The sequence below is a fragment of the Vipera berus genome, assembly GCF_964194415.1.
Source record: "Vipera berus genome assembly, chromosome: 9".
Classification (NCBI taxonomy): Eukaryota; Metazoa; Chordata; class Lepidosauria; order Squamata; family Viperidae; genus Vipera; species Vipera berus.
Genome location: NC_138212.1, coordinates 5930009 through 5957568, shown reverse-complemented (window position 1 = coordinate 5957568; position 27560 = coordinate 5930009). Strand labels below are relative to the sequence as shown.

Here is a 27560-nt window from a genome sequence, read left to right as displayed (position 1 = left end):
CACCGTTTTTCATGTTTTCACCTCCAGTCCCCTAATCATCTTTGTTGCTCAGGAACTCACTCTTTTCTTCTTCCAGGTTTCGGCAGGTGAGGATGAAACACCGTAAGATCCGAGATCAAGTCAACACCATGGTGGATATTTCTAAGGTGGGTTTTCTAGCCAACCCAAGAGAGGAAACCTTTGCCCTGGTTTAAAGGAAGCCCTATCCTTCTATAATGGGGGTGCCTGAATCAGCCACGTCGGGGAAAACCTTCGCTTCTCCATCACTGTCTTCAGCTGAGATGGAATAGTTTCTTTTGCTGTAGGTCAGGGGTCTTCAAACGTGGCCCTTTGATGACTTGTGGACTTCAACTCCCAGAATTCCTCAGCCAGACATTCTGGGAGTTGAACTCCACAAGTCATAAAAGGACCAAGTTTGAAGACCCCTGCTGTAGATTATATGTGCTGGCTGACCTTTGTTTGGGGTCAGAAGCTAGGCAGCGGGGTGACCAACACAGCTTTAGGTTAACATGGGAAGCTAAAGGACCACCCCCACCCCCAGAAAGGGAGTTGGATGGAGGTTGTCCATGAAGTCACCAGGAGTTGAGTTCAACTTAAAAAGGAGACTTGTCCTTCTGACGCCTGGCTTCAGAGAGTCAGAAGACCACAACAGACAGGCCAAGCCTAAGCTCACCAGCTTGACTTCTGTCTTCTTCCTTTCCAGATGCAAATGATCATGTGCGACCTCAACTCCAGCCTTTGCAGCTCTCACCGGGAGCTGGAAAAGCAGATCGAGTCTCTCGACAGGAAACTGGACGAGGTGACCAGATTGCTTACTGTCCTCGTGCGGTCCAAGCAACAGGAGGAACAGCAGGTGCATTGATGATGGTCAAAGGCTGCCAGGTAGGGCTGGGCCTCTGCGGAACAGAGCCGTTTTTCTGGTTTTGGGGGGTGTTTTTTGCGCTGCCTTTTCTGTTTGCAAAAAACCAAAACAAAACACAAAAACCCCAAGCACGAATGCACGGGAAACGACAGGGATAAAAAACAGGGAAGGTTATGGAACGCGGGTTCAAGGAAAAGCCGAAGTAAGGGAAATCTTTCACCATGTATAATGTGGAAATGACCTTGAGGGACAGGAAGGGGAGGGAAGAGATGCTGGCTGAGGAACGATCAGATAAGAAGAGTCTTGGCCCACAGTTACATAACAGGCAGAGAAAGAAAAGTTAAAAACAACCAGGCGGCGAAATGGTGGGAAATTTGAACTGGCAAGATTCGGTTAGTGCAGCTTTACGATAAAGCAGGATTAACTAACTCATTTGGTCGTCGTTTCCTCTCTGCACGACCTAAGAAGTCTGACATGATGCTGTATTTTAGAAGGAATTGCAGTTCCAACTTACCTAGAATAGCCTTCTCTTCGTTCTGCCCTCAGAAATCCAAAAATAACAGAGGTGGATTTTGGGGGTAATTCACTCTGAGGGCTAAATCCGTGCATCTGAAATGTAGAACGTTTTAGCATATCTGCTGTCCTGCTCTCCCTATGCTGATCTGTTTGATCTAGTAATTAAGGCACCAGGCTAGAAACCAGGAGGCTCTGAGTTCTAATCCCACCTTAGGCATGAAAGCCCACTGGGTAAGTTTGGGCCAATCACCAAGAGACCATGAGTTCTAGTCCCACCTTAAGCATGAAAGCTGGCTGGGTGACTTTGGGCCAATCACCAGGAGACCGTGAGTTCTAGTCCCGCCTTAGGCATAAAAAGTGTCTGGCTGACTTTGGGCCAATCACCAGGAGACTGTGAGTTCTAGTCCCACCTTAAGCATGAAAGATGGCTGGTTGACCGTGGGCCAATCGCCAGGAGGCTGTGAGTTCTAATCCTGCCTTAGGCATGAAAACTGGCTGGGTGACTTTGAGCCAGTAACAACCCAACCCTCCTCATAAGATTGTTGTATGGTGGGGAAATAGGAAGGAGGAGTGCTAGGAGTGTTCACTAACTTGAGTTATTAATAAAAGTAAGGTAAAAAGTGGGATATAAAGAAATAACAAATAAGGATTCGGTTTAAAAAAATACAGCAACACCTGGGTTCAGTCTGGTAGGAGGGGTGCAGGTAGATAAAAATGGGCATCTAGCTTGATATTTATTGGAGCTCTCCAAGCTCAGAACTAACTTGTCACCCTTGCTTTGATCCCCCCCCCACCTCAGGTGGCCATTGAGATTATTTTGATCTCACTTACCCATCCCTGGCTGAAGAAATGGACTTTTCGAACACCCTCTGCCTTTTTTTTAAAATGGATTCCACAGGCTAAAGAAACTGTTACTACAGCTCCGTCTCATGGTACTTTCAAGTCACTGCAAGCCTTATCACCTTTAGCATCAGTGGACTTAAAAACTGCAGTTTACAGTTGAGGGAACAATTGTTCGGGTGAATGTATCTGCAAAGACCTATGAAGAGGGTCTTCTGGATGGAAACCACATCCTGGTATCCTCTCTCTTTACTGAAGGAAAAAAAAATTGAACTGTGGAGAGAACGGGGTGGAAACTACTTATGGGATAGGAAAACGGCCAGAGAAGTACTTGAACGGAAGAAAAAGCTCACCACTATGGAATGCAAAGGCTTCGCCTTTGTTCTTGGGCAGAAACTTTTTCCAGACGTTGCAGGAATCAGATCTGCAGGAAGCAGTTGGTAACCTACTGCCCAGTAACGTCTCCAGGGTTGGAAGACGCCGTTCGGTTTAGTTTTGACGGCTTGCCAAAGATTTGGTGACCGAGCAGGAGCGACAAGCTGCCTACATGTCAGGACGCTTGCGTGTTGCGGGGAGAGGGGCTTCATTTTTATATTTGGTGTATCTGTGTGAAATTCTCGATGCTACCTAGAATCGTACGACTTGATCGGAGGGCTTTGAGTTCCAATCGTGCATTTGGTGCAAAAATCTTAAATTAAAGCATCTCCAACAGGAAGACGGGAGTTGGCCTTAAGACTGAACGGCAAAACTTGGTCAGGGGTTCCACTGTCAAACATTATCACGTTTACAAGCAAGCTACCGAAAGATGCTCATACACAGAGATTTGTTCTTGACAATGGCATTTGGGTTGGTTTACTAGTCCTCAATTTATATCCCTCGCAATGCAGCCTGGAATTTCTGTAATTAAGTCACGATAGTCATAAATCAAGACACCCATTTTTTTGCAGTGGTTGTTAAGCAAACCTATAGTCATTAAGCAAGCCAAGGCATTCTTATGGGCATTGTTTGCTGGAAACCGGTCGAAGACTGGATTCCAGCAAAAACTGATGTAAAGAGCTGTGGTGGTGCAGTGGTTAGAGAACAGTATTGCAGGCTAATTCTGCTGCCTGCCAGCAGTTCGATTCTCACAGGCTCAAGATTGGACTCAGCCTTCCATCCTTCTGGAGTTGGTAAAATGAAGACCCAGATGGTTTGGGGCAATAGGCTGACTCTGTAAACCGCTTAGAGAGGGCTGTAAAGCACTGTGAAGCGGTACGTAAGTCTAAGTGCTGTTGCTAAATCATGTCACGTGACCCCAGAACGCTGCAACCTGCTGTAAAGGTGAGGCAGCAGCCAAGAGCCCGAAATGCAGCTGTGTGACCACTAGGGGGCGTGTGTCTGTGTGCCACTGCTGGAATTCTGGAACTGGGTCTTAAGGAGCATTTGGGGGCCACGGGAGGAAGTCCCTTGTAACATCCAATGGTTGTGAAGTGACTGGTTATTAAGTGAGGACTACTTGGAGTGTATATTAAACCCCCAGCAACGATCCAAACCTGTCCAAGAACCGCATTCAGCGAAATGTTAGGACAGACTCTTTGCAAGCAAAGAATTCCTTAAGTTTCCATCCTGAACTTCACTTAAAACCGCAGATTGAGAACAAGAGCTTTCATTTTTGGGGTGTGTGTGCGTGTGTGTGTGCGCGCGTGTGTGTGTGTACATAAGTGCATTTCTACAACACTCCAAACTGGATTAGTTTTCACCTTGGATGGCTCTTTTGCAAATTAACAGCAGTGCCGTGCAAACTTGGCCTGTTGGGACTAGCTCCACCTTCAAGGTATTGTTCGAACACCATTTTGTCCGAACTGCCCCTGTGGTGACTCTGCCCACAATTTACAAACTAGAACATCTCTGCGGTCAAAAGCAATGCACTCAATTAGAGAGGCGGGGAAAAAAGGCCTCCGTTACTTCCAACCTAATTATCTGCTAAGGCACTCTTCTCCCCTGCTGTGTTGTCCTCCAGATGTGCCAATTGCAACACGCCAGCTGGAATTTGCAGCCTGTACCTATCTAGAGATCACTAAGTCAGATGAAGCTTTGATTAATCCATCGGGGCATTGACTCTGAAGGTGGAGGAGTATTCCAAAAAGACATAGAAGAGGGGTCACCAATCCCCCGGGCCTTGGACCAGTACCGGGCCGCGGCATGCCAGCAACCGGTCCGCACAAACAAGCAAAGCCCCATCTGTGGGATGCAGGCAGTACACAAACCCACATCCCCTCCATTCCACGGAAAAAACCTCTCCACGGAACCAGTCCCTGGTGCCCAAAAGGTTGGGGACTTCCGATATATAGACAACCATTGGACAGCTTGTTTGCAGAAGAGGGGGATGATGACACAGGCCATTTTGTAAACTCCCATCTTTTAATCAGCGTGAGTGATCTGTGGCCCTTGGCTTAATTTCATCCAGGGAGGGGCGGAATGCGGAGGAAAGAGATAGAAGAGAAGCATTAAAAAGAAAAGAGAGAGTGCGGAAGAGATTAGCTTTCCGTTGTTGGGAGGAGGAGGGAGGGAAGAAGGGAAGGCTGCAAGCTATGCAGATCAGACGTTCCATCTTCTCTCTCATCTACCACCTGCGGAATGAAGAATGCCGGGGATCAAAAGGCTGTTGAAGGCTGTCAGAAAAGGAAGGCAGCTTCTGCCCATTGGCAAGACAGTCCCCGTTTCCTATCCTAAGAAAAAGCGTCCTCCCCAAAGAATTTGTAATGGTCTGTTTTTTTTTAATCCATTTATATCCCACCCTTCTCCGAAGACTCAGGGCGGCTTACAATCTAAGAAGCACAAATCAATGCGCTTAGCAATAGCCTTCATTCTATGTATATGCCTGCTTATTAGGGCTTTCGGGGCCCCCCAAGCGGCATTATTACAAAGTCAGCTTATTGCCCCCAACAATCTGGGTCCTCATTTTACCTACCTCGGAAGGATGGAAGGCTGAGTCAACCTTGAGCCTGGTGGGACTCGAACCTGCACTAATTGCAGGCAGCTGGTGTTACTTAAGGAGGCATCAGCCCTCTGCTCCACCAAGGCTCTTATAAACGCTTGCATTAAAAACAAAAAACAAACAAACAAACAAAAAACAGGTGGTCCTTGCTTAACAACTGCCCTGTTTAGCAAATGAGGTTACATTGCTGAAAAAAAGCAACTTTATGACTGGTCCTCATGCTTGCAACCGTTGGCAGGGTCTTGCAGTCCCGTGATCGCCATGCCAACACTTCGCAGCCAGCTTCCAACACAGCCAATACAGACCACTGCAGTAAAATCGCAAGCTGTGGTCAGGGGACGTCTTGCTTACTGACCGCAGGCGATCCTAAAGTCTGTTGCAGTCACCTGATGTTAAACTTAGCAGCAGTGGTCAATCGTTAAGCGAGAATTTCCTGTAAATAATAATAATAATTTGGAAGGGACCTTGGAGGTCATCCAGTCCAACCCCTGCTCAGGCAGAAAACCCTATACCATTTCAGACAAAGGGCTGTCCAGTCTCTTCTTAAAAACTTCCATTGTTGGAGCATTCACAGCTTCTGGAGGCAGGTTGTTTCGCTGGTTAATTGGAGAAAATTTCTTCTTAGTTCTAGGTTGCTTCTCTCCTTGATTAGTTTCCCTCCACTGTTTCTTGTCCTGCCTTCAGGGGCTTTGGAGAATAGCTTGACTCCCTCTTCTTTGGGGCAGCCCCTGAGATATTGAAAGACTATCGTGTCACCCCTCGTCCTTCTATTCATTAAACTAGACATACCCAATTCCAGCAATCATTCTTTGTATGTTTTAGCCTCCAGCCCCCTGATCATCTTTGTTGCTCTTCTCTGCACTCTTTCTAGTCTCAATATCTTTTTTACATTGTGGTGACCAAAACTGGATGCAGTATTCCAGGTGTGGCCTTACCAAGGCATTGTAAAGTGGTATTAGCACTTCACGTGATCTTAATTCTATCCCTCTATTAATGCAGCCTAGCACTGTGTTGGCTTTTTTGGCAGCTGCAGCACATGGCTGGCTCATTTTCAATCAACTGGTCTGGTAAATATTGTAAACCCTGCCCCTCCCTCCAAGGAAGAATGCCAACCACCTCCAACCAACGTAATTTCTTCCCTGCTGAATGGCTGGAGACCTCCCACCCAAAGCCCGCCTCCGCCCCCTCCCCATAGGTAAGCAACACATTAGGGGCTCAGGATCTCAGCTCTTTTAATGACCATCTTTATAATTAATTACATGGCGGGAAACTAAACAAACATCAGACAAGCAACCATCAGCGAAGGAGCCAATCAACCTCCTCCTCTGAGCCCTCCCCCTCTCTTGAGCCAGCCCCACCCACCCTCAGGGGGAGGAGAGGAAGCCAGCCAGGGTGTACACTCGCAAGCCGGGCCGCTGGTTTCTGACGTGATGCCAGAGGTAACGGGACAAGCGTCGGAAGTGGACGCCGCAAGGGCAGCTGAAATGAGCCAGGCCGGGATGGCAGGCGTTGTGCCTTTGCAAGCCGGCATGTCCTCGGAGCGACTTCCCGCAGGTGCAGCAAATAAAGAGGGCTTCCTCCAGGTGCTGGAGCTGGTGACGCAGCAGGTGGAGCAGGCCGCGGAAGGGAGAGCCGCATTCGCACAAGAAGCTACGCCCTCGGCGTTTCCGCCCTTTCTGGTGCGAGCGCAGCTGGGAGAGCTGGCTGTAGCAGACCCCGCAGTCCGGGCACTTAAATCGCCAGATGTTGCTGCTGCTGCTGCTGCTGCGAGACGGCAGCTTTCTGCCTCGCCGGAAAGTCCGTGGCCGGGGGTGGTTGTGGTGCTTGGCCACCACCAAGCCTTGCTGGCTCGTCTCGCTCTCCATGTCCACCACAATGAAGCTGTCGTCTGCCGACCCCTTGGGGCTGGGGGTCTCTTGCCCTGCCTGCAAGTTGATGTCCCAGGGCTCCGAGGCCACCGGAATGCCACCCCCGGTGTCGTACTCCAAATCCAAGACCTCGGGATGGTCCCCTGCAGGGCAGGGCAGCAACCGCACCACCACGGGGCTTTTGGGACTGGCGGTTGTCGCGGGCTGCTGCTGCTTGCCTGCCTGGCACAAATTGGGCAAACAGAAGCTGGCCGCCTGCGACTCCCAAGCCTTTTCTCCTTCCTCGGTGGCCTCGTGGTCTAGAGGCAAGGAATTCCCATACGGGAAGGTGACGTACTGAGGCTCAGGGACCAAATGGAAGGCGGCTGGGTCCAGCGAAGAAATCTGAGGATCCAGGTAGAGGGTGGGGGAGACCTCAGAGGTCTTAATGATCACTTGCTGGAAAGGACCGGGCTCCGTTTGGCCATCCATGACGGCCGCCTGATCCTCCGCTTGGAGAAGCACCGTCCTGTAAACGGTGCACGGGTTCTGGCCGACCCACCCAGGGCCGCCGGCCGTCTGGTCCTTGACTCCGTCGGCCTGCAGAGGGCTCGTGCCAACGGGAGGATCCAGGACGGCCGCCGGCTCCTCGGTTCTCAGGAACACCGGCTGCACGGTGTTCGTGATCCCCTGGCTGTCAAATACAGCGGCCTGCAGCTCGGCGTAATGCCGCTCGGAAGCCACAGGCACAGCCTCCGCCTCGTCGCCGTCCAGAATGATAATCTGGTTTTCGGCACTCATGACCGCTGGTTGGAAGAGACCCCCAGCCACCTGGCCTTCCAGGACCCCCTCCTGCTTCTGCCAAGGCTGCAGAAGGTTGACCCCGGTGGCCCCATCGAGGATGGCCATGGAGTTCCCGGCCTGGGTGGAGCTGAGCAGCTCCTCGTCCGGCTGCCATGGCTTGGCACTCCTCCTCTTCTGCTGCTTGACGGCTTTGCGCTTGCCCGTCCTTTGAGGCTTGGGAACCGGCAGGCCTGCTGGCTGGCTCAGAATTTCCTGCACAACCGGGAGGTCAGCCCCATTGTTTCCTTCCAGAAGATTCCTCGTGCCGCCAAGAGGCTTGTAAACGTATGAAACTTGGGAGGACCGCCGAATTGCCTTCCTGTGATGGACTTTGATGCCCAGACGCACCAGCTTCAGGTGCCACTTGGTGTGCCGTGCAAATTGCTCCGGGCGCAGGAACCGCTTGCCGCACTCTAAGCAGCGGAGTTTGCGAGGTGGGGACGGGGGACGGGCCGGGTGCTGGGCTGCGTGCAGCTGGGCCATCTGCTCTTCCTCCTGAGCGTGGTCCTGCAGGTGCTGGGTGTAGTGCCATTCCTCCATGAAAACCTGCAGGCATTTCTGGCACTGATAGGCCCCGAAAGCTGGTATTCCGGCAGGGGACGGACCCCCGGGGCGCAAAGGGAACGAGGGAGGGATCCATTTTTGAGAAGCAGGCAGCTTTGCAGCGGCAGTGGGGCGGTGAATCGAACGGCGCTGGGCGGGGCGTGGGGGCCGTCTGACGGGCAAGAAGAAGGTCAGATGGGATTCCTCATCGTCATCGCTGCTGGAGATGTCCACGGATTCCAAGCAAAGGCAATTCTGGACATTTTCCTGCCGGTGGAAAGAATCATAGGATTTATAAGTTGAAATGGGTCTGACAGGTCACCTATTCCAGCCTCCTATACTGGCAGAGCTGGGCTTTAAGTAGTAGTTTTAAACAAGTCGGTTTTAGGACCTGCAGTACAACTTTCTTCTGTTCTGCATCTCCAGAAAATGGCGCCTTCGCTTTTCAGCCACTGCTGTAGTTACTGAGGGCTCCAAAGGCTGCCAAAATTAGGGGCTGCCATTTGTCCACCCGGCCTCAGAGACAGGCACATCTGCCTGCAAGGGCAAGAGAATTACCTTCTCTAATCCAGATGCACGCATTAAACCCCACTCCAGAAGTTTGGGTCACGTTAGTATTATATTATTATTATTCCTGACCACAAACCTTGCCGATAAGGGCTTATAGGACCTTTAGCACCGAACAATGGTATATATGGACATCAGCCTTGGGACTGCTGGCAAAGTTCACCGCTAAATTGAAATCTGGACAATCGCTTTCCGAGATTTAATTCTGTTTTTCGGTGGCCAGGCTTCACAACAAGAGAAGCAGGACTTGTTCAGGGTGAGGGTGGAGGAGTTTTAAGGGGTGAAATCAGCACCTTAGGCAGTTGCAAGACTTAAGGCTCCCCCCCTCCTTTTTTTGGGGGGGGCATCGTTTCCATCAACCACCAAAAAACCAAGCGAACAAAAAGAAGGCCCTCAAACTGGGAGAGGTCCTCTGGAGCTTGCAAAAGGGACTCTAGGTAATTGCATTTCCCCTTCCCACAAATTCTGGTGTCAGAGTAATTGCCTCCATGAACCATCTGGTCAGAGGGCTTCTCTACAAACACCCCTTCAACTATCCCCAGACTCCAAATTGAAAAGAGGACGGTGACTCTTCTCTACCAAACGCAGAGGCAATTCTTCCAGGTCCTCATCTTCGTTCACTTCGATTTCCGCGCCAACATCCATCCCAGTCACCAAATCCATGGTGTCCTGAAAAGAGGAGAAACATCCAGTGTGATCTTTTTTTCCTTGCAACTGAGACTCCAGAAGCACGACAGTAGTCCTCACTTAATGACCGGTCACTTAAGCGACAGTTCAAAGTTACAATGGATTCCTCACACACACACACACACACACACACCCTGCCCAAGTTACTTACCATGCAGTTCTGGAGGTGCTTTTTCACCAGGCAACTGGACTTTCTTGTTTTTCTTTGAAGACGTTTTGCTTCTCCTCCAAGAAGCTTCTTCAGCTCTGGCTGGATAAATCCTTCCATTCCCCACCATCCAGTCAGAGCTGAAGAAGCTTCTTGGAGGAGAAGCAAAACGTCTTCAGAGAAAAACAAGAAAGTCCAGTTGCCTCTTGAAAAAGCACCTTTGGGACAACCAGGACCTGGATGAGGTCAAGAGACCTCAATAGACAGATGCAGTTCTGCAGTTCCAATGGAGCCTCCCCCATAGTCGCGTGACTGAATTTCTGGCACTTATTATTTATTTATTAATGGGACTTATATCCCGCCCTATCTCCCGAAGGACTCAGGGTGGCTAACAACAATAACATATAACAGAAATTAAGATAAGATTAAAATTAAAGTCATCTGTGCAATAAATTAAAAATTAAAAATAAATTAAAAATTGTAAACATAATTAAAATGCCTGTCAGTCCAGGTCAGCCAGGTGGAAAAGGAGTGTTTTGAGGCCGCGGCGAAAGGACCGGAGATCTTGGGTCATCCGAAGCTCAGGGGGGAGCTGGTTCCATAGGACTGGCGCTCCCACAGAGAAGGCCCTTCCCCTGGGGTTCGCCAGCCGACATTGTCTAGCCGACGGTACCTTGAGGAGGCCTTCTCTGTGTGAGCGTACTGGGTGATGGGAATTCGTTCCTGGCAGCAGATGGTCCTGCAAGTATCCCGGGCCTAAGCCATGTAGGGCTTTAAAGGTAAGTACCAGCATCTTAAATCAACTATTTCACCATTACCGCCAGTTACAGCATTCTGTGGTTATGAGACAATTCATATTTTTTTTTGCTGGTTTCTGGGCTTTAGGGATGATTTCTGGCAAAAAAAAATCCACAGGAATGTATTTGCTTAACATTTGCTTCATGACTGTTATGTCTGCTTAACAACTGCTGCCAAAAGTGTAAAATCGGGTTGGTCCTCTGGGTACTTTGACCTACAAGTGTCATGAGTTACGATGGAAGACACGACAGGCAGTCCTCGACACACAACACTTCATTTAGTGACCATTCAACATTACAATGGCACTGAAGAATGTTTCCTGCCTGAGCAGGGGGTTGGACTAGATGACCTCCAAGGTCACTTCCAAGTTTTTATCACCACCATCATTATTATTACTTGTGACCTTTTTTCACAGTTATGACCCTTGTAGCATCCCCACGGTCACGTAATTCAGACGCTTGGCAACCGACTCATATTTATGACGGTCGCAGTGTCCCGGCGTGACAGGATCCCCTTTTTGGCGGCAAAGTCAGTGGGAGAAGTTGGATTCACTTAACAACCGTGTTACTAACTTAACAACTTCAGCGATTCACTTAACAACCGTAACAAGAAAGGTCATAAAACGGAGCAAAACACAGTTAACAACTATCTCGTGCAGCAACGTATATTTTGGGCTCAACTGTGGTCATAAGTCGGGGACCACCTGCGATGCCGGTTAGAAACACCTAAGCTAGGTGTTCCTACACTGTTCCCCCAACAGATTGGGCTGGCTGACGTTACCGACTGCAACGATCCCCTTTAACGACGGTGGCAAGCAAGGTCGTCAACTGGGGGCAAAGCTCACCTAACAAAAGTCTCACTTAACAACAGAAATGCTGGCCTCAATTGTGATTGTAAGTCGAGGACTACCCGTACAGCCCTATTCCCCCCCTCTCCCCCCATCCCAAGTGGGGATTCCTGACTCTGCAGCCCCTCCTATATGCCCACCTCCCAGGCAGGAGATTCCCACCTATAAAAAGTGAGGAGGGGGCCTGCTTGCAACATGGGATGCACACACCCCCCGCCGCCTTTCATTCATGCAAGGTTTGGCTTTTCAGTCCCCAAGGGCCCGAGAGACCCCCCCGACATCCTCGACCACCTCCCGACGCTAATCCATAGCCCCCCCACCCCTTTCCGAGTTTCCTTTCCCAACCGGGCGCCCCACCCCCTACCCCCCCAGATGCACAATTCCCAGGATCCCCAGGCTCGGGCCGATGGGGATTGTAATCCTAAAGTCCCCAGGGAGGGGGGGGCTAGGGCAGAGCTGGGAGGCTTGCGAGACCCCCTAGCCCCTCCCCCCACCCCAATTCCCTTTGCAGAATGAGGCCTCCTCCACACACGCCCCCCCCTTTTCCCTAGCCCGGCCTGCCCCGATCCCGTTGGGGGGGGAGGGGAGGGGAGGGTCCTCCCTCTGCAGGGGAAACCCGCGCGGCTCGGCGGGCCGCGAAACTTGCCTCCTATTTCGCTCCGGCTCTCCTGGCAGGCCGAGCAGCAGCAGATACTCGCGGCCAGCCCTGCCGCATGGTGCTCGGCCGGCCCCGGCCACAGGACCCCACCCCACCCCGGCCCGGCCCGCCGTGGAAACTCCGCGCCGGTCCCGCGACCACCTCCCCTCCCCGAAGCGCAATGGCAGCAGCGGCGGCGGCGCCTACAGCCCTGGAGCAAAGTGGACCGCGCGTGCGCACAAGCGCAAGGGCCGCCGGGAGTTGTAGTCAAGCCTCCCCGAGTCCTTCCTTTCCTCCTGCTGCTGCTGCAGCCAGTTGGATTCGAGCGTTCCGCTGCAATTTACGGACTTAAGCCTAGCCTGGGCTCGACGGGTGGGATCGATGACCTTCGCCAGGCCAGTTTTTCTGCCAGATTTCGTTAGTGGTTTGCTCTTTCCTGCTTCCGAGGGTTGAGAGAGAGGGGCTGGCCCAAGGTCACCTGGCTAGCTTTGTTCCTGGAACTGGTCCTGCCCTTTCCAAACACGCAGAGGTCTTTGGTTGAAGGGCATTTTTGTGCATTGCGCTTGGAAGCTACGCCTTTCCTCCCGTAGTTCAGAGCTGAGAAGACAGGTTCTTCTTCCCACTCTCTTCCTAATAACCCTGTAAGGTAGGCAGGGCTGTGACATCGCCCCCTCCCCATGTCCTCCAGGAAGTTTCCCTGGCTGACAGCGGCCCTGCTCGGTATTTGTGCACCACCATAAGTAACTACCAATCCATGCCGCTTCCGAAACTGAACATTCATTTGCAAGATCTGGAATCCGGCTCCTTCCAGAATCATCTGTAGTTATTCTACACAGCAGGGTTTCTCAGTCTTGGCAACTTTAAGACGGGCGGACTTCAACTCCCAAAATTTCCGCGCCAGAATTATGGGAGTTTGAAATCCGACTTAAAAGTGCCAAGGTTGAAAAAAAACAAAACAGATCCGTACAGTGTTAGAATGCATTGGATTTTTACCATTAATTGCAAGATACCTTCAGATGTCAATCAGATCACTCCCCTGCCACTTTGGCAGAAGCATGCATGCATGCATGGTTTGGAACAGAATATGGTTAACGGACCAAAGTCGCAAAAAATCCGGCTGGGAGCTTTAAGGTATACAAGTTATGTGTCTTTTTGTTCCCATGTCCTGATTTGTGCAGCCCAGATCTGAGAGCCTCGGCGCTACGTGGGACTACGTTTTATATTCTTTGACTACGAATCTTAGCTTCTCTTCATGGTCTTTAGTTACTCATAACCATGAACTGCCCCACGGCGTGTAACAGTCAGAAAAACTGATACGTTCTTCGTTGCACTACAAATACCATCGTGCCCAAACCCAATGGAGATGCTAGTCAAGGCTATCATTAATTTCCCATCTCCACCACTAGATGGCGCTATGACTCGGAATAAGGCTATCTCCAATCCACCCCAAAGATTCCGGTTTCAAGCGCCTCCCGCTCTAAGCCTCTCTAGGCTCATACTTACAGGCTTTTGGCGCATGCGTACTCGCAAAAATGCTGCGACGAACTAAACGCGGACCGCCACCTAACCAAGACACTCAGGTTTGAAGGAGCATGCGCCAGATCAAAGCTAACGGTGCTCTCACTCGGGACGAATAATGACCTCCCGCGCCTGCGCGCTAGCTCAAACAACGGTGGCCGACGAGGTTCTTTCTCTGCTTCCTTCCGTGACCGCGCATCGCTAATCCCATCTGCTTCGCAACGAGCTTTGCCCCCGTTGACGCTACCTTTTACTTTACGTGAGGCTGGGCCGGAGTATTTCTTCCATAAGCGACGTTCTTATCGGCTTTCAGGACTCCGCTGCTCAGGTATTGCTTTGCGGGACTGAGAATAGGTAGTTCCTGGTTCAGTGCGCCAATATTCTTCCGCGAACGTTGAGAAAAGCCAGCGTTATTCTTCCGCGAGGGATACATAGTTCCGGCGGCTTCCTTCTTTCTCTCGTATCCGTCCACGGGCGGTTGCTTAGCAACTACGTCTTACCACAGGACCTGTATCTCTCCGCCAATTATTATAGGCCCATCCCTAGAAATTGTGTTTTTTAATCCCAAACTTTGCATGCTCTGTGATGGTTCATCAGAACTGTAGCACTTTGCACACGCTCAGTAGTATTAGTTGCTTGCATTCTGCTTCCCCAATATGTTCTGCCTTATTTAGGTCACTTTTAGCCAGTAGGTTCCTTAGTGCTTGCTTTTTCTCTGATTCCTACTGTTATATTCGTTAACTTAGTTATTGAATTTATACAGCTGTTTTCCTTTGCTTTTCTGCAAAGATCGTAAATATGAGCTTTGGCTAGGAAGTTGCTTTTTCATCGCAGACGTAACTCAGAATGGTTTCTAAATGAGGCAGTCGCTAAACAAGGACTAACAATAATAATAATAATAATAATAATAATAATAATAATAATAATAATAATAATAATAATAATAATAATAATAATAATAATAATAATGTTGGAAGGGACCTTGGAGGTCATCTAGTCCAACCCCCTGCTCAGGCAGGAAACCTTATACCATTTCAGGCAAATGGCTGTCCAGTCTCTTAAAAACCTCCAGTGTTGGAGCATTCACCACCTCTGGAAGCAGGTTGTTCCACTGGTTAATTGTTCTCACTGTCAGGAAGTTTCTCCTTAGTTCTAGGTTGCTTCTCTCCTTGACTAGTTTCCATCCGTTGCTTCTTGTCCAGCCTTTGGGTGCTTTGGAGAATAGCTTGACTCCCTCTTCTTTGTGGCAGCCCCTGAGATACTGGAACACTGCTATCATGTCACCCCTCATCATTCTCTACATTAAACTAGACACACCCAATTCCAGCAACCATTCCTTATATGTTTTATCCTCCACCCCCCTAAACATCTCCATTGCTCTTCTCTGTACTCTTTCTAGAGTCTCAACCTCTTTTTTTACATCGTGGTGACCAAAACTGGATGCAGTATTCCAGGTGTGGCCTTACCAAAGCATTGTAAAGTGGTATTAGTACTTCACTTGATCTTTGCTTTGAGGGCTTGAGCCAGGGGTAGGCAACCTTGGCTCTTTTATGACTCGTGGACTTCAACTCCCAGAATTCCTGAGCCAGCCAGCCATTCTGGGAGTTGAAGTCCACGAGTCATAAAAGAGCCAAGGTTGCCTACCCCTGGCGTAAGCAATTCCTCCCCTAGTGAATAGTGGCAGAAATGTGTTATCTTTAGCCCACATCCCCAGTCCTATACACACACTGCTTCCAAGGTTAAGTTTTTCCTTTGGTCCTCATATTCAAAGCCTCCTGATATTTTCAGGTGTTGCTTGTCCACTCCTCCATCCTAAATGTCATGCTTTTTCCTTCTGAGGTTAGATAATACAATTCTTCACTCATGTGATCATTCCAAACATAGATGGGACTCTTGTTCTCTTCCCAGATCCCATTTCCACATGTCGGAGTCGGGCCACAGTCAGCCTGGATTGTATGAACGACGCCGTCGCTGGAATCGGGAGAAGGAATTGGGTCACCAAAGCCTGTCTGGACCAGGGCGAGACCGTGACTATGTCCCCTGGGACCGGGACCGGGACCGAGACCGGCGGGTAAAAGTCTACACTTTGGCTGACATGGCCATAAGGGCAGGGATCCACCTTAAGTCTGACCCCGATTTCATTGTAGGAACCGATGGATGAACCAGTGGGGACAGTGATGCAGAAGACACCCATCATTCTGGCCAAACCTCCTGCAGAAAGGGTAGGTAGGAGAACATGATCCACCACTTTTAGGTTTTATAAAAAAAATACCCGATATATCACTTGGAACCCACAATTCACCAGGGGAGGCTTCTTCATTCAAGGATAACCATACAACCCTATTTAGCTGCTAATTCTTGTCTCAGGCATTGTGGAAAAATAGATTTAACCTTTACACTTCAATGGGTGTAATAGAAATTTGGGTTCCTGACCACCTATTAATTTTTTTTGTTACCTCTACCGTGTTTTTTTTTTAAATCGTCGTTCTAGACCAGGGGTAGGCAGCCTCGGCTCTTTTATGACTCATGGACTTCAACTCTCAGAATTCCTGAGTCAGCATAGGTGACTCAGGAATTCTGGGAGTTGAAGTCCATGAGTCATAAAAGAGCCGAGGTTGCCTACCCCTGGTCTAGACTGATGACTGTCACTGAGCCCAAACTTCGGTTGTAAGTTGTGACGGCTCTTAAGTGGATCACTGCGTGACCACGCCTGAGCGCAAGATTTAACTTAGCCAGTGTTTCATTGAGCAGCAGAAATTTTGGACTCAGTGGTGGTCATACGTCGAGGACTGTCTACCCCTCCGAAAGGGATTTTGGATCTCGGCTTGCTTGTCTTCACAGTCCAAGGTGGCTCCAGCCTCCGCTCCTGGCCCAGTGCCTGCTGCTGCTCCTCCTATGGAAAAGCCCATTGTGCTGATGAAGTCCCGAGAGGAAGGCAAAGGTCCTGCCGGAACCACAGAGGTGTCTGCTCAGCCCCCAGCCGCTGTGGCCAAGGTGGAGAAGGAAGGCCAGCGTCCCACCCAGCCAGTCTACCAGATCCAGAATCGGGGTATGGGCTCGACTGCATCCAGCGGCGTTATGGACCGTAAGTCTGGGCCAAAAGGCAACTTCTTAAGCAATGGAAGCACTGTATCCCTGGCAGCCGATAAGCAGCATCTCTCCTGGCCACTCAAGGGCAGGCACGGCATGGCTTGGAGCGGTTAGACCTGCCTCTTGAAATGAACTGCTGGCCCTTGATCTCGACTAAATTGTTCAACTGGGCAGTCAACAGGAGGTGTAATATTGGCATATGTTGCTTGTATGGGAAGCTTGTGGATTAAGGTGTCGCTTGCTGATTTTTTTTTTTAGCTGTGGTTGGCCAAGCAAAGTTGTTAGCCCCAGAGAAGATGAAACATAGCATCAAGCTGGTGGATGACCAGATGAACTGGTGTGACAGCGCTATTGAGGTATTTGGGCTATCTGGAAGCTTTTCCTGCTTGTTTACCCTTTTTTTGTATTCTGATTCTCCCATTCTGGCAAGTTTCTTGGAAACCCTGCTTTGATCTGGACCTCTTGCTTTCCAAAACTGCTGGCTGTCGTTTTCATTAGCTTAGGGCAGGGGTGTCAAACTCAGTTTCATTGAGGGCCACATCAGCATTGCGGTTGCCCTCGGGGCTGGGTGGGCGTGGCCTACTGGGTGGGCGTGGCTAGAGTGCGCATGGCCTACTGGGTGGGTGTGGCCAGCTCTACATCGTTCGCATCAAGGGTGCCTATGGGGACCTGGGCAGGAGTGGGACAGATCTGGGGGTCTCTGGCAGAAGGAGGGTCTCTGGGCCAGGGCCAAGGCAGTGGGGGCCGTTCCCTCGCTGTTTTCAGGATGGCTTCATGGGCCCCATGAAACCACTTCGCGGGCTGGATCTGGCCCCCGGGCCTTGTGTTTGACGTGTCTGGCTTAGGTGTTTTTTTTATTTATTAAATTTGTATTCTTTCCCAACCCATTTTTCTAAGTGGGTTAGAATTACATGTATCTTATTTTTGGCTGAAATGCAGTTTGGGAAAAAAAATGAAGAACAAGATTAAAAAGAGTGCAAACCAGTAAAGAATAGATTGATAAGCTCCATCATTGCTAGCCATTACAAGAGGATTATGTTTTGTTTTAGAGTGAAGATAATCTATATTAAATTGCCATCATTCCTTTATGAGGTGTTACCCTTACAATTGTTCCCTTTTCCTCTTTCTCTCTCTTATGTTAGTATCTCCTGGACCAAACAGATGTGCTTGTAGTTGGGGTATTAGGACTGCAAGGTACTGGGAAGTCCATGGTGATGTCACTGCTATCAGCCAATCAACCTGAAGAAGATCAGAGGTGGGTGGGCTTTAGGAAGAGGAAATGCCTTGCATTGGATACCGGATTGATCAAAAAGGATTGCAGAGAGCTTTGAAAATGAACCGAATAAGGAAGATTGTTATGGAGCTCTTTTTAATTTACTAATGGGCATTACGTTTGGAAGTTTTTTTTAAAATCGCTTTAGTGTAGCAAAAAAAAAGAGCAGAAAACAAAGGGACCAACAAAAACATAGAACATACAGGAAACAGTTTCAACTTAATGTACTTAAACATTGTTCAGGTTTGACCTCATGAAATAACATTGATCTGTCTTTCCATTGCATTGATAGAGATCTGATTCATGCCCATAAGGCGAATACATACTGGTGGTCAAAGTTTGTAAATCTAGGAGACACACTGCCTTTCTTTTTCTGACTTTGCTGTTACTTGATAAACCCGTATAATTCTGTCCCTGTTCCAGATTGTTGGCATACTGGGCCAGTGTCCATGACTGGTTCAGAAATTTTCATTCGGCTTCCTTGCTGTTTGAATATTCTTGTTTCAAATATATAAGTTGTTGTTATCAGCTGTCGCAGCTGCTGCTTTTCTTTCTCAAGAGAAGCTAAGCTCTAGATCAGGGATCCCTAGCCCTCAGGCCGCGGCCCACTACCGCTCCTTGAGCCGTTTGGAACCGGCCTACAGAAGTGACAGGTGAGCACGTGTGCATGTGCACATTCTCACTTGCGCAAGCAGTGGCCGTGTGTGCCCACTGCTTGCGCTAAATGGAGCTGCGTCTGTGCTTGCCCACCACTCACATGGAATCATCCCTTCTTCCCCGCCTGGTCTTAAAACGGGAAAGGTTGGGCAGTTCTTCTCTAGACCCTGCCAGTTTGTTCCTCGGGTATTTGAATGTTTGAAGGTGCTGTGGCATCATAACCAGTTTCAGCTAATCGATGTATATTCCCTGAAGTTTAACCAGTAGATTTTCAGTCACCGTTCATTTTTCTACGAATGCTTTTCCCCTTTTGTATAGGACATACGTGTTTCGCACTCAAAGCCAAGAAATCAAGGAGCGTGGGGGCAACCAGACCAGCGGCATTGATTTCTTTATTACTCAGGAGCGAATCATTTTCCTGGATACTCAGGTGGGCGATTTTGTGACCTTTCTGTCCTTTGTTTTAGCTCACAAATCACAATCTCTTGGTTTTTAGCCTAGTAGTGCCTTTCCTACGAGACCAAACTGGCGCTCTCTTCATTTGTTCCTTGCAAATGCTGCTTCCAAGAGCTTGTTACCCAAACGATATCAATTAGTACAAAGTGTATTCGGGGACCCCTGTCCTCCATTAAGGTTTCCTCAAGAGGGAGGATTAGCTTTGATTGTGAACCGAGGGCAGGACTTGGGTTACTTTGGCTAAGGAAAGGCAGCTAACAATCTCCCAATTGTGTTCCTTCTCCTTTCCGCAGCCCATTCTCAGCCCCTCCATCCTAGACCACCTGATCAATAACGACCGCAAGCTGCCGCCAGAGTACAATCTACCCCATACCTATGTTGAGATGCAGGTAATGGTCCACCTTATCCTTTGTGGAGCAGGGGATGGAAGTGGTTGTAGGGGATAACGGCAGCACTTTGGCTTCGGGTGAAGGCCCCGATCCGTTTGTGTTTGCTGCTGAAAGAATACGAAAGTTGGAAAACACAGGGAAAATAAGCCTCAATTATTTATATTAATTGAGGATTTTATATAAAGCAAAAAGCGATTCTTAAGAAAATGAGGGGGCGGGAAGAAAACAGCGTAAGAAAAAAAAGTGAAAGAAAAAAAATCCTAAACTTACGAAATGCAATTAATTCCAGTCTTCCAGATATTAACAAACCTACTGTTTCCCCTCCCTTCTAACTTTTCTAGAAATTCCTTCAGCCCTTCCTTTAATTCTCATCGCATTGAATAACTAAATTTCACTTTTTTTTTTAATCACAAAGTCCGTTAAAAGCCTTCCAGTCATTTAAAAAAGCACCTTGTTTTCTGCCCCGTCCAAACTGGTCATTTTTGCAACTTCCACTAGTTCTGACTTGGTGGGAATTTCTACCCTTCCCCCTTTGACCACATCGTAATCCTGTCTTCCTCCTTTCCTTGCATTAGTTGTTTCAGTCTTCTTGCAGTTTCCCCTTCATTGTAAACTTGCATTTCGTTGGGTTTGGACCGTCCGTCAGTTTGCCACCCTTAAATGATTATCAGGATGTCATCAGTTTCCGAACAGAGAGATCCTTTGTTCTTGTGGGCACAGCTCCAGACCAAGAATCTTGGCATGCACCCAAAAGCCCCTTCCTGTCTTTCTGCCCGCTTACTTGAAATTTCTTTCTTTCTAGTCCCTTCAGATCGCTGCCTTCCTCTTCACCGTCTGCCATGTGGTGATTGTGGTACAAGATTGGTTTACCGACTTGAGCCTATACAGGTGAGAGATGGGTTGGAAGGAGCCCTATTGTGAACAAAGGATTGTAGTCAACTGTTTCAAGTCCAAAGTCCTTTCATAATCCATTTGCCTGCTGCCTAAGGCCAGTGTACAATCTATTCTTTTTTTAAACAAAAACTTGCTATTCTGAAACCTTGTCTATAAATGTCGCTAAATATTAATTCTCTGAATGTAGGTCTTCTGAGGTCTCTTGATAATAGCAAGACTGCTAAATTTTGAACAGCTTGTGTAATTTTTTTGGTTTAGTTCTATTTCTAGATCTTTGAGGAAATGTAACTGATCACCTTAATGCCAACTAGTAGATAGAAGCCAGTAGAATGTGCTTCCTGGGTGAATGCTAAATATGGGGTTAAATCAGTGTTACCCTTCCACTCTCAATTTTTGTGTCTCATCTCTAAAGCTGTTCTTCCCTCTTTCACCTCTTCTGACAAGGCTAACATTGGGAGATATTGTTTGCAGTGACAAAATTAGGGAAGTATAACGGAAGAATCCTGCCATCTTTCCTCTTCCTAAATAATGGAAGATTTATTACTATTTGAGGGCTTTTCTTTTCCATTTGCAGGTTCCTTCAGACAGCTGAAATGGTAAAGCCTTCCACTCCGTCTCCCAGCCATGAATCCAGTAGCTCCTCTGGCTCCGATGAAGGGACAGAATACTACCCACACATCGGTATGGAAGAACAGAAACTCTCCTTCGTACTGTCCCGTCTCCGAACAAGGTGGTGTTGGGCTGGTAGACAGGAAGTGATGGGTGGCTAAAGTAGAAAAATGTGAAAAGGGGTGGGATTAGGAGAGGCCAAGGACCTTACCACAAGTCCCTCTCTATGGTATCCTCCTGTGTGTGGTGGAATGTAGTCTGGATTCCCAGAGGGAGGGGCGGTAATCCTGAGGGCCAAGAGGCCACGAAGTTTAGATAGCTTGACTGGGAGGAAGAGGTTCAAGACGGCTCCTTCCTAGTTATTTTCAGATATTTAAACCTTTATATAAGTACTTTGATGCGGTGGCTCAGTGGGTTAGGACGCTGAGCTTGTCGATCAGAAGGTCGGCAGTTTGGCGGGTCGAATCCCGAGTGCCGCGTAACAGAGTGAGCGCCAGTTACTCATCCCAGCTTCTGCCAACCTAGCAGTTCGAAAGCACGTAAAAAACGCAAGTAAAAAAATAGGGACCACTCCAGTGGGAAGGTAACAGCGTTCCGTGCGCCTTTGGCATCTAGTCATGCCGGCCACATGACCACGGAGACGTCCTCGGACAAGCGCTGGCTCTTCGGCTTTGAAACGGAGATGAGCACCGGCCCCTAGAGTTGGAAACGACTAGCATGCGTGTGCGGGGGAACCTTTACCTTACTTTATAAGTACTTTGGATTTAATTGCACAAGTACTTTGCTTTAATTTGGCAAGCTTTCTGTCTGTAGGTGAGGAACAATAAAGGGAAACTGCTTAGAAGCAATTCTGGGTTGTCTTTCTTGCTTCTTGGGGGCCTGTGGCATCTAGTTGCTTTCTGCATATTTTTCCTTTCCTCTTGCAAGTTTGTTGTTTGCAGATTTCTAAATTCTGTCATTGTACAGAATCTTCCTATACAATAAGCTCTACCAAGAACCTTTTATTAAAGGTAAAGGTTCCCCCGCACATGCGTGCTAGTCGTTTCCGACTCTAGGAGCCGGTGCTCATCTCCATTTCAAAGCCGAAGAGCCAGCGCTTGTCTGAGGACGTCTCCGTGGTCATGTGGCCGGCATGACTAGACGCCAAAGGCGCACGGAACGCTGTTACCTTCCCACCGGAGTGGTCCCTATTTTTCTACTTGCATTTTTACGTGGTTTCGAACTGCTAGGTTGGCAGAAGCTGGGACGAGTAACAGGTGCTCCACTCTGTTACGCAGCACTCGGGATTTGACTCGCCAAACTGCCGACCTTCTGATCGACAAGCTCAGCGTCCTAACCCACTGAGCCACCGCGTCCTTAACCTTTTATTAGGAAATCAGAAAAAATAAATCTTTCTTTTTAGCTTGGCTGAGTTCTGGCTTGTGGAAGGCAAGGGTTTATATAAAGTTCTGAGCTGAGAGCACAAGGGCCCTGAACTCATGACTCTTGTGAATGGTGACTCTTTCCCCCCTCCCCCTCTCTAGTTTTTCTCCAAAACAAAGCCAAGAGAGAAAACTTCTGCCCTCGGAACCTGAAGCAGATGCACCTCGTCATCGACAAGATTATGATGCATTCACACCTGAAATACAAAGGTAAGGACTTGCTATCCAGTTCGCTTGGAGGGCCGGATGACGGTTCTGGAAGGGGAATGCAATTCAAGTGGGCAGTGGACAAAGCGAGACTCTCTTGATTCTGATATGAGGAAAATGAGACGCTGGCATGGTTTCTGAAGGAACTAATCCAATATTAAATCTTCTTGCGTGTGAAAAACCGCCTTTGCAAAAAAAAATAAATAAATAAGCAGATGGTGCTGACTTTCTATGTAGACTTTTTAGGATGGATTCGAGCAATACAGATCTTTTACAAAAGATGTGCAAGATATTTTATGAATGGACCAGCCCAGGATAGGCAACCTTGGCTCTTTTAGGACTCGTGGACTTTAGCTCTCAGAATTCCTGAGCCAGCTATGCTGGCTCAGGAATTCTGGGAGTTGAAGTCCACGAGTCCTAAAAGAGCCAAGGTTGCCTACCTCTGGACCAGCCAATATTGGAAGGGCTGTGTCTGGATCAAAGCATTCTGGCCATGGATTGGGAGCATATAATTTTGATTCAGAAGCAGATCCGGAGTATGTGTTTTTTCTGGCAGAATTGTGGGATGGGAGACAGCAGGGAAAATTCAAGGCCATCTGGATTGGTGCGTGGGATCAAATGTAGAAGGAATTTGGGACCCAGAAGGTAAGGAGCTAGGTTTTCTAACTAACTGATGACCGTAGCTGTTCCTGGCAGCCATTCGATGCTCAGATGCTGTTGCACTGGATGCTGTGTAGAATCGGTCAGCTGCTAGCAGATAAAGTCCTTCGGGAAAGGGCGGTATATAAATCTAAATAAATAAATAAAATAAATAAATAAACTTTGGAGGATGAACATGCCCACCTGAAGGCAAGCTCCTTATTCAACAGGCTCACATTCAGAGGAGTCATACGCATCACAAAGGATTAGTCCCCCCCACCCCCCCAAAAAAGAAAAGAAAAATATATATTCACTCGCTCGCAGAAACCTGGATTCACGTTTTTCTGTACGGCTCAGCCTGACAAAAGACAGGAAAACCTAGAAGTTTCACTTTTTTCCTACTAGGTACTCTTTCCATGCTTGAATGTAACATTTTCCCCGGCCTGCCACACAGCTACCTGGACACAGAGGTCAACCTGTTCTTACTGCCTTTCATGGATTGTGAAACAGATGATGTGCTACCCAGAGCAAGTGAGTCAAGAATTCACTTCCCAGCCTTTTCTTGCCCTTAGGTCAGAACACAAAGCTCCTCGGTTCCCTTCTTCCAGATTGGCCCCCCTCTCCAAATAAAACATCCAGGTAGAGCAAATGTGCAAAACATTTCAAGGTGAAACATCCCAACCTCTATTCCGGTTGAAAAACAGGGCGGTCCAACCACATTCCGGAGTCGGATCACTTCAGATTCACCGTGAACCAACCCCTTCTGGATGTGGGAATACGTTGACCTTGAAATGTTTTGAACACATCTTGCCCCCAAGATAAAAGATGACAAACCTGAATTTAAGATACCTATTTAATTAGAGCATCCTGACTCTGAGCAATTGCTTCCATTATGGAAGTTTGCATGGGTTTTTTTGAGCAGAACGTGTGGAGAGAAGATACTGCCTTTCCCTACTTTTGCATCTAACGCAACATGCTGTTTCTCTTCGAAAGAAAGAAAATCTGAACTGAGCGTTGCATTTTACTAGGCAGGCAGAAGTGCTTAATAGACAATTTTAATGAGAAACGGGGAGGAAAAGACAAGGTTGTTTTTTTCCCTGACAGATTTCTGCTCAGCATAATACGTTGTATCATTCTGTCCCAATAAGATCCTTTATAGAATTTGGGGCTTCCATTTCTTTGAATATTGAATCAGGCAGGAATTCGTGTCCTAAGAGAAGGGGAAGCTTGCTAAAGATATGGGGATGATAGCCGTAGCTTCCATGTTCCCGTGGGATCGTTCGCAATCTTTTGGGGAGGGTTGCATTTGTTGGCTGTGCCAAAAAAGGGGAGCAAACACCCCGTCTTCCGTTTACTTTTCTACAGCCCCAGGAAGTGGCCCTCTCTTCTCCCTCCTTCCCGGATACAAAGGACACCCCAGCTTCCAGTCCCTGATTGCCAAGCTTCGGAGCCAGATGATGTCCATGTCCCGGCCTCAGCTCTCCCATACCATCCTGACGGAAAAGAACTGGTAAGCATGTGTTTAACTGCAGCTAAGGCCGGCGGGAGTGGTGGCAGCTGAGGCATCCTAGATCGGTTCATCCTTCTCCCACCTTGGAGGAAGGAGCTAATTGGCGTGTGCTAGGTCCGTGGTGGCGAACCTATGGCACATGTGCCACAGGTGGCACACAGAACCCTCTTTGGGGGCACGCACGCCGTTGCCCCACTCCTAGGCCTTCATCTGGGTTTTATAAAACCTTTTCGCTTTAGGCCGCTGCTGTGTGCAAAAGAAAAAAAAAGGTTTAATCAATCAATTTCAACTTCTCGCGGGAAAAGATCTCGCAAAGTTGGAACTGATTGAACTTTTTAGTCCCACCCAGTCTGACGTTACCACCGCAGCCACGCCCACCCAATGGGCCACGCCCACCCAATGGGCCACGCCCACCCAATGGGCCACACCCACCCACCCACCCGACGATACATAAATGGGGTTTGGGTTGCAGTTTAAGCACTCGGGCTCTAAAAGGTTCGCCATCACTGCTCTAGGTCTTGCTTGCATCTGACACCACAGGCTTTGCCAGTGAAGGTCCGCACCATACTGGAGAACTTTGACCACGTGGACATTGGCCTGAACTTTGACCTTTCTCCTCCCCTCAGGTTCCACTATGCAGCCCGCATCTGGGATGGCGTCAAGAAGTCCTCTGCTCTCTCCGAGTATAGTCGGCTGTTGGCGTGAGCACACCGTCTCCATACTGGAACCGTTGAGAGGCAGCTCCAGCCCTGAGCTGGAGCAGACCAGGCTATCTGCCCCCTCATGCCAAGGCACATGCCAAGGATGATGGGTCCCGCACAGAGAGGGGAGCTGCACTCCTTGGGTGGTGCCGGGCAGGCTATAAGAGGAAAAACACAGGGGTGGCTTTGCAGGGTTCCTAGAAGGACGGCCATTCTGCCTCCTGCTCAAAATGGATCTTGGGATCTGGCCTAGACCGGGAGGGCTTCTCCTGTACTAAAAGGCCATTCCAGACCTGCCAGGCCCTATGAACAAGGAAGCGTTCATCTCCAATCTCCTTAGTGGGAGGGGGGAGGGGACAGTGGGACTCTGCTGCACTGGAATAGCAGGTGAGGCCAAAGGTTGATGGGAAGTTAGTGCCGTGTGTAGTCACAGGGTCTCCACCCTCCTTCGGTGTGTTATTCATAGAAGCTTTCCTTTTGTGGGGTGTGTATCTTGCCTCTTATCTCTCTCTCCCAGCCTTTGTCCCTTCCCCGTTTGGCCCCGTTTTCCCCCATCTGCTGATGCAAACTGGACAGACCTCTCCTTTTTGCATGGATGGTTATTCTTGTTTAATAAACTTGTAGAAGCCACTTCAGTTTTGGTGGAATTTTTCACACACACACACACACACACACACACACACACACACACACACACACACACTGCTGTGTTACCACCTGTACTTGACAAGTGCAGGAATTTCCTTTTCATTCAAACTTGCTGTTCTTAAAAACTGTGTTTGCTGTTGAAAGGAAAATAATCTTCCTTGGGACTTAAAAAGTAAATAAGCTAGCTTGCTCATATTAGAAGTGAAAGAGCAACTTTTGAATGCTCCGTTGTCCTTCTACACAGGTTCATAAAACGTGCAACTCTCCCAACCGTTCACAGAAAAACGCATTTGCTTTTTTGTTCATTTTATTTCATTCATTTTAAGAAGTTTGTTTGGCCGGCCAAACACTCGCACAAAGGTGGCTGAACGGCATGTATCAACGTAGTAGAAAAAGTGTTTTGATTGATAACGTAGCATGAAGTCATTGGCTCCCAGCAGTCACACAGATTTTTCTCTACGATGGATCTGTCTCCAGTCCGATCTTTCAGGTCAGCCAACAGTGCCCTCATCACCACTATAACTGAATCTATCCACCTCACTGAGGATCTCTTTCCTTCAACTTTTCCCAGCGTTGGAGCCTTCTCCAGAGAATAATAGAAGAATAATAAGAGTTGGAAGGAAGCTTGGAGGCCTTTTAGTCCAACCTCCTGCCATTCCAGACAAGTGGCTGCACAGTCTCTTCTTAAAAGCCTCCAGTGATGGAGCACCCAACAACTTCTGGAGGCAAGCTGTTCCACTGGTTAATTGTCCTCACCGTTAGGAAGTTTCTCCTTAGTTCTAGGCTGTTTCTCTCTCTCTCTAATATGCTAATAAGAATAATTTGCATAATGTGTCCAAAGTAGGATAATTTGAGCCTGGTCATTTTAGCCTTACTCAAGAACTGTCACAGGGAATGCCGTAGCTGGCACAATTCTGATCTTTGTAGGTGTAGACACGAGTAACTTCCAACAGCTTCATTTCTGTTCTCTTGGGTCAGGGATAGGCAACCTTGGCTCTTTTATGACTTGTGGACTTCAGCTCCCAGAATTCCTGAGCCAGCCATGCTGAGGGGAAAGGGAGAGGTTTCCAAGCTGAGCCATGCTGGCTCAGGAATTCTGGAGTTGAAGTCCACCAGTCATAAAAGAGCCAAGGTTGTCTACCCCTGTCCTGGGTGGTCGCCTATGGCCTGTTTCTTGACTGCTTGTGGCTTTATTGTTGAATATCTGAGAGAAGCATTAAAATTCATGATCATCTTGAAACAATTCGTTCAACCTGAGGGCCATCCGGGTTTTAGGAAATCTAAAAGATTATTGGTACCAATCTGCAATTTAATAAATTAACTCAGCTTCAATCTAGGACAATAAGGAAGTCTAATTTTACAATTTAAAAAACAGATCATTGCAAGAAGGCCTTTGGTCGATGAAAATGAAGGTGTTATCCATTCAATCAGGTCCA

At 48.4% G+C, this 27560-nt stretch overlaps 3 protein-coding genes across 8 annotated transcripts in view; 2 read left to right on the top strand and 1 right to left on the bottom strand.

Annotated features, from left to right (window-relative positions):
• The window catches only part of KCNN4 (potassium calcium-activated channel subfamily N member 4), a 39520-nt gene extending 36164 nt beyond the window's left edge, over positions 1 to 3356 (top strand). The window contains exons 7-9 of the mRNA XM_081334941.1: positions 77 to 146; positions 704 to 882; positions 2178 to 3356. Coding sequence (XP_081191067.1) covers positions 77 to 146; positions 704 to 862 — 229 coding nt within the window. The 3' untranslated portion in view covers positions 863 to 882; positions 2178 to 3356. The remainder of the gene's footprint in view (positions 1 to 76; positions 147 to 703; positions 883 to 2177) is intronic.
• A 3054-nt stretch (positions 3357 to 6410) lies between these two features.
• Positions 6411 to 14034, bottom strand: LOC308672197 (uncharacterized protein). Of its 3 annotated transcripts, none has more exons than XM_081334901.1 (3): positions 13878 to 14034; positions 9575 to 9664; positions 6411 to 8695 (listed from the first exon to the last, which is right to left on the bottom strand). In XM_081334901.1, the coding sequence occupies exons 2-3, from the start codon at positions 9656 to 9658 to the stop codon at positions 6560 to 6562; spliced, it is 2220 nt and encodes a 739-aa protein (XP_081191027.1). In that variant the 5' UTR covers positions 9659 to 9664; positions 13878 to 14034; the 3' UTR covers positions 6411 to 6559. The 3 variants fall into 3 exon arrangements, with proteins under 3 accessions (XP_081191027.1, XP_081191025.1, XP_081191026.1); XM_081334899.1 differs by lacking the exon at positions 13878 to 14034 and adding an exon at positions 13616 to 13645; XM_081334900.1 differs by lacking the exon at positions 13878 to 14034 and adding an exon at positions 12122 to 12282.
• On the top strand, positions 13372 to 26106 carry SMG9 (SMG9 nonsense mediated mRNA decay factor). Of its 4 annotated transcripts, XM_081334905.1 has the most exons (15): positions 13545 to 13958; positions 15539 to 15701; positions 15778 to 15852; positions 16472 to 16715; positions 16979 to 17076; positions 17863 to 17975; positions 18969 to 19080; positions 19400 to 19495; positions 20298 to 20383; positions 20964 to 21119; positions 22522 to 22629; positions 23183 to 23271; positions 23671 to 23796; positions 24631 to 24775; positions 25402 to 26106. In XM_081334905.1, exons 2-15 carry the CDS (start codon positions 15552 to 15554, stop codon positions 25478 to 25480), a joined length of 1677 nt encoding a protein of 558 aa, XP_081191031.1. In that variant the 5' UTR covers positions 13545 to 13958; positions 15539 to 15551; the 3' UTR covers positions 25481 to 26106. The 4 variants fall into 4 exon arrangements, 3 of the variants coding, with proteins under 3 accessions (XP_081191033.1, XP_081191031.1, XP_081191032.1); XM_081334906.1 differs by lacking the exon at positions 23183 to 23271 and having other exon boundaries at positions 13550 to 13958; positions 20964 to 21070; XM_081334907.1 differs by lacking the exons at positions 24631 to 24775; positions 25402 to 26106 and having other exon boundaries at positions 13372 to 13958; positions 20964 to 21070.
• The last annotated feature ends 1454 nt before the right edge of the window (positions 26107 to 27560 follow it).

Coding starts and splice junctions, on each gene's coding strand:
- LOC308672197 (XM_081334899.1), bottom strand. Junction 8,696..9,574: donor AAGAATTGCCTCTGCGTTTG/GTAGAGAAGAGT, acceptor TTCCACCGGCAG/GAAAATGTCCAGAATTGCCT.
- SMG9 (XM_081334905.1), top strand. CDS start 15,552: ATGTCGGAGTCGGGCCACAGTCAGCCTGGATTGTATGAACGACGCCGT. Junction 23,272..23,670: donor AGGAATTTGGGACCCAGAAG/GTAAGGAGCTAG, acceptor TTTTCCTACTAG/GTACTCTTTCCATGCTTGAA. Junction 24,776..25,401: donor ATCCTGACGGAAAAGAACTG/GTAAGCATGTGT, acceptor TCCTCCCCTCAG/GTTCCACTATGCAGCCCGCA.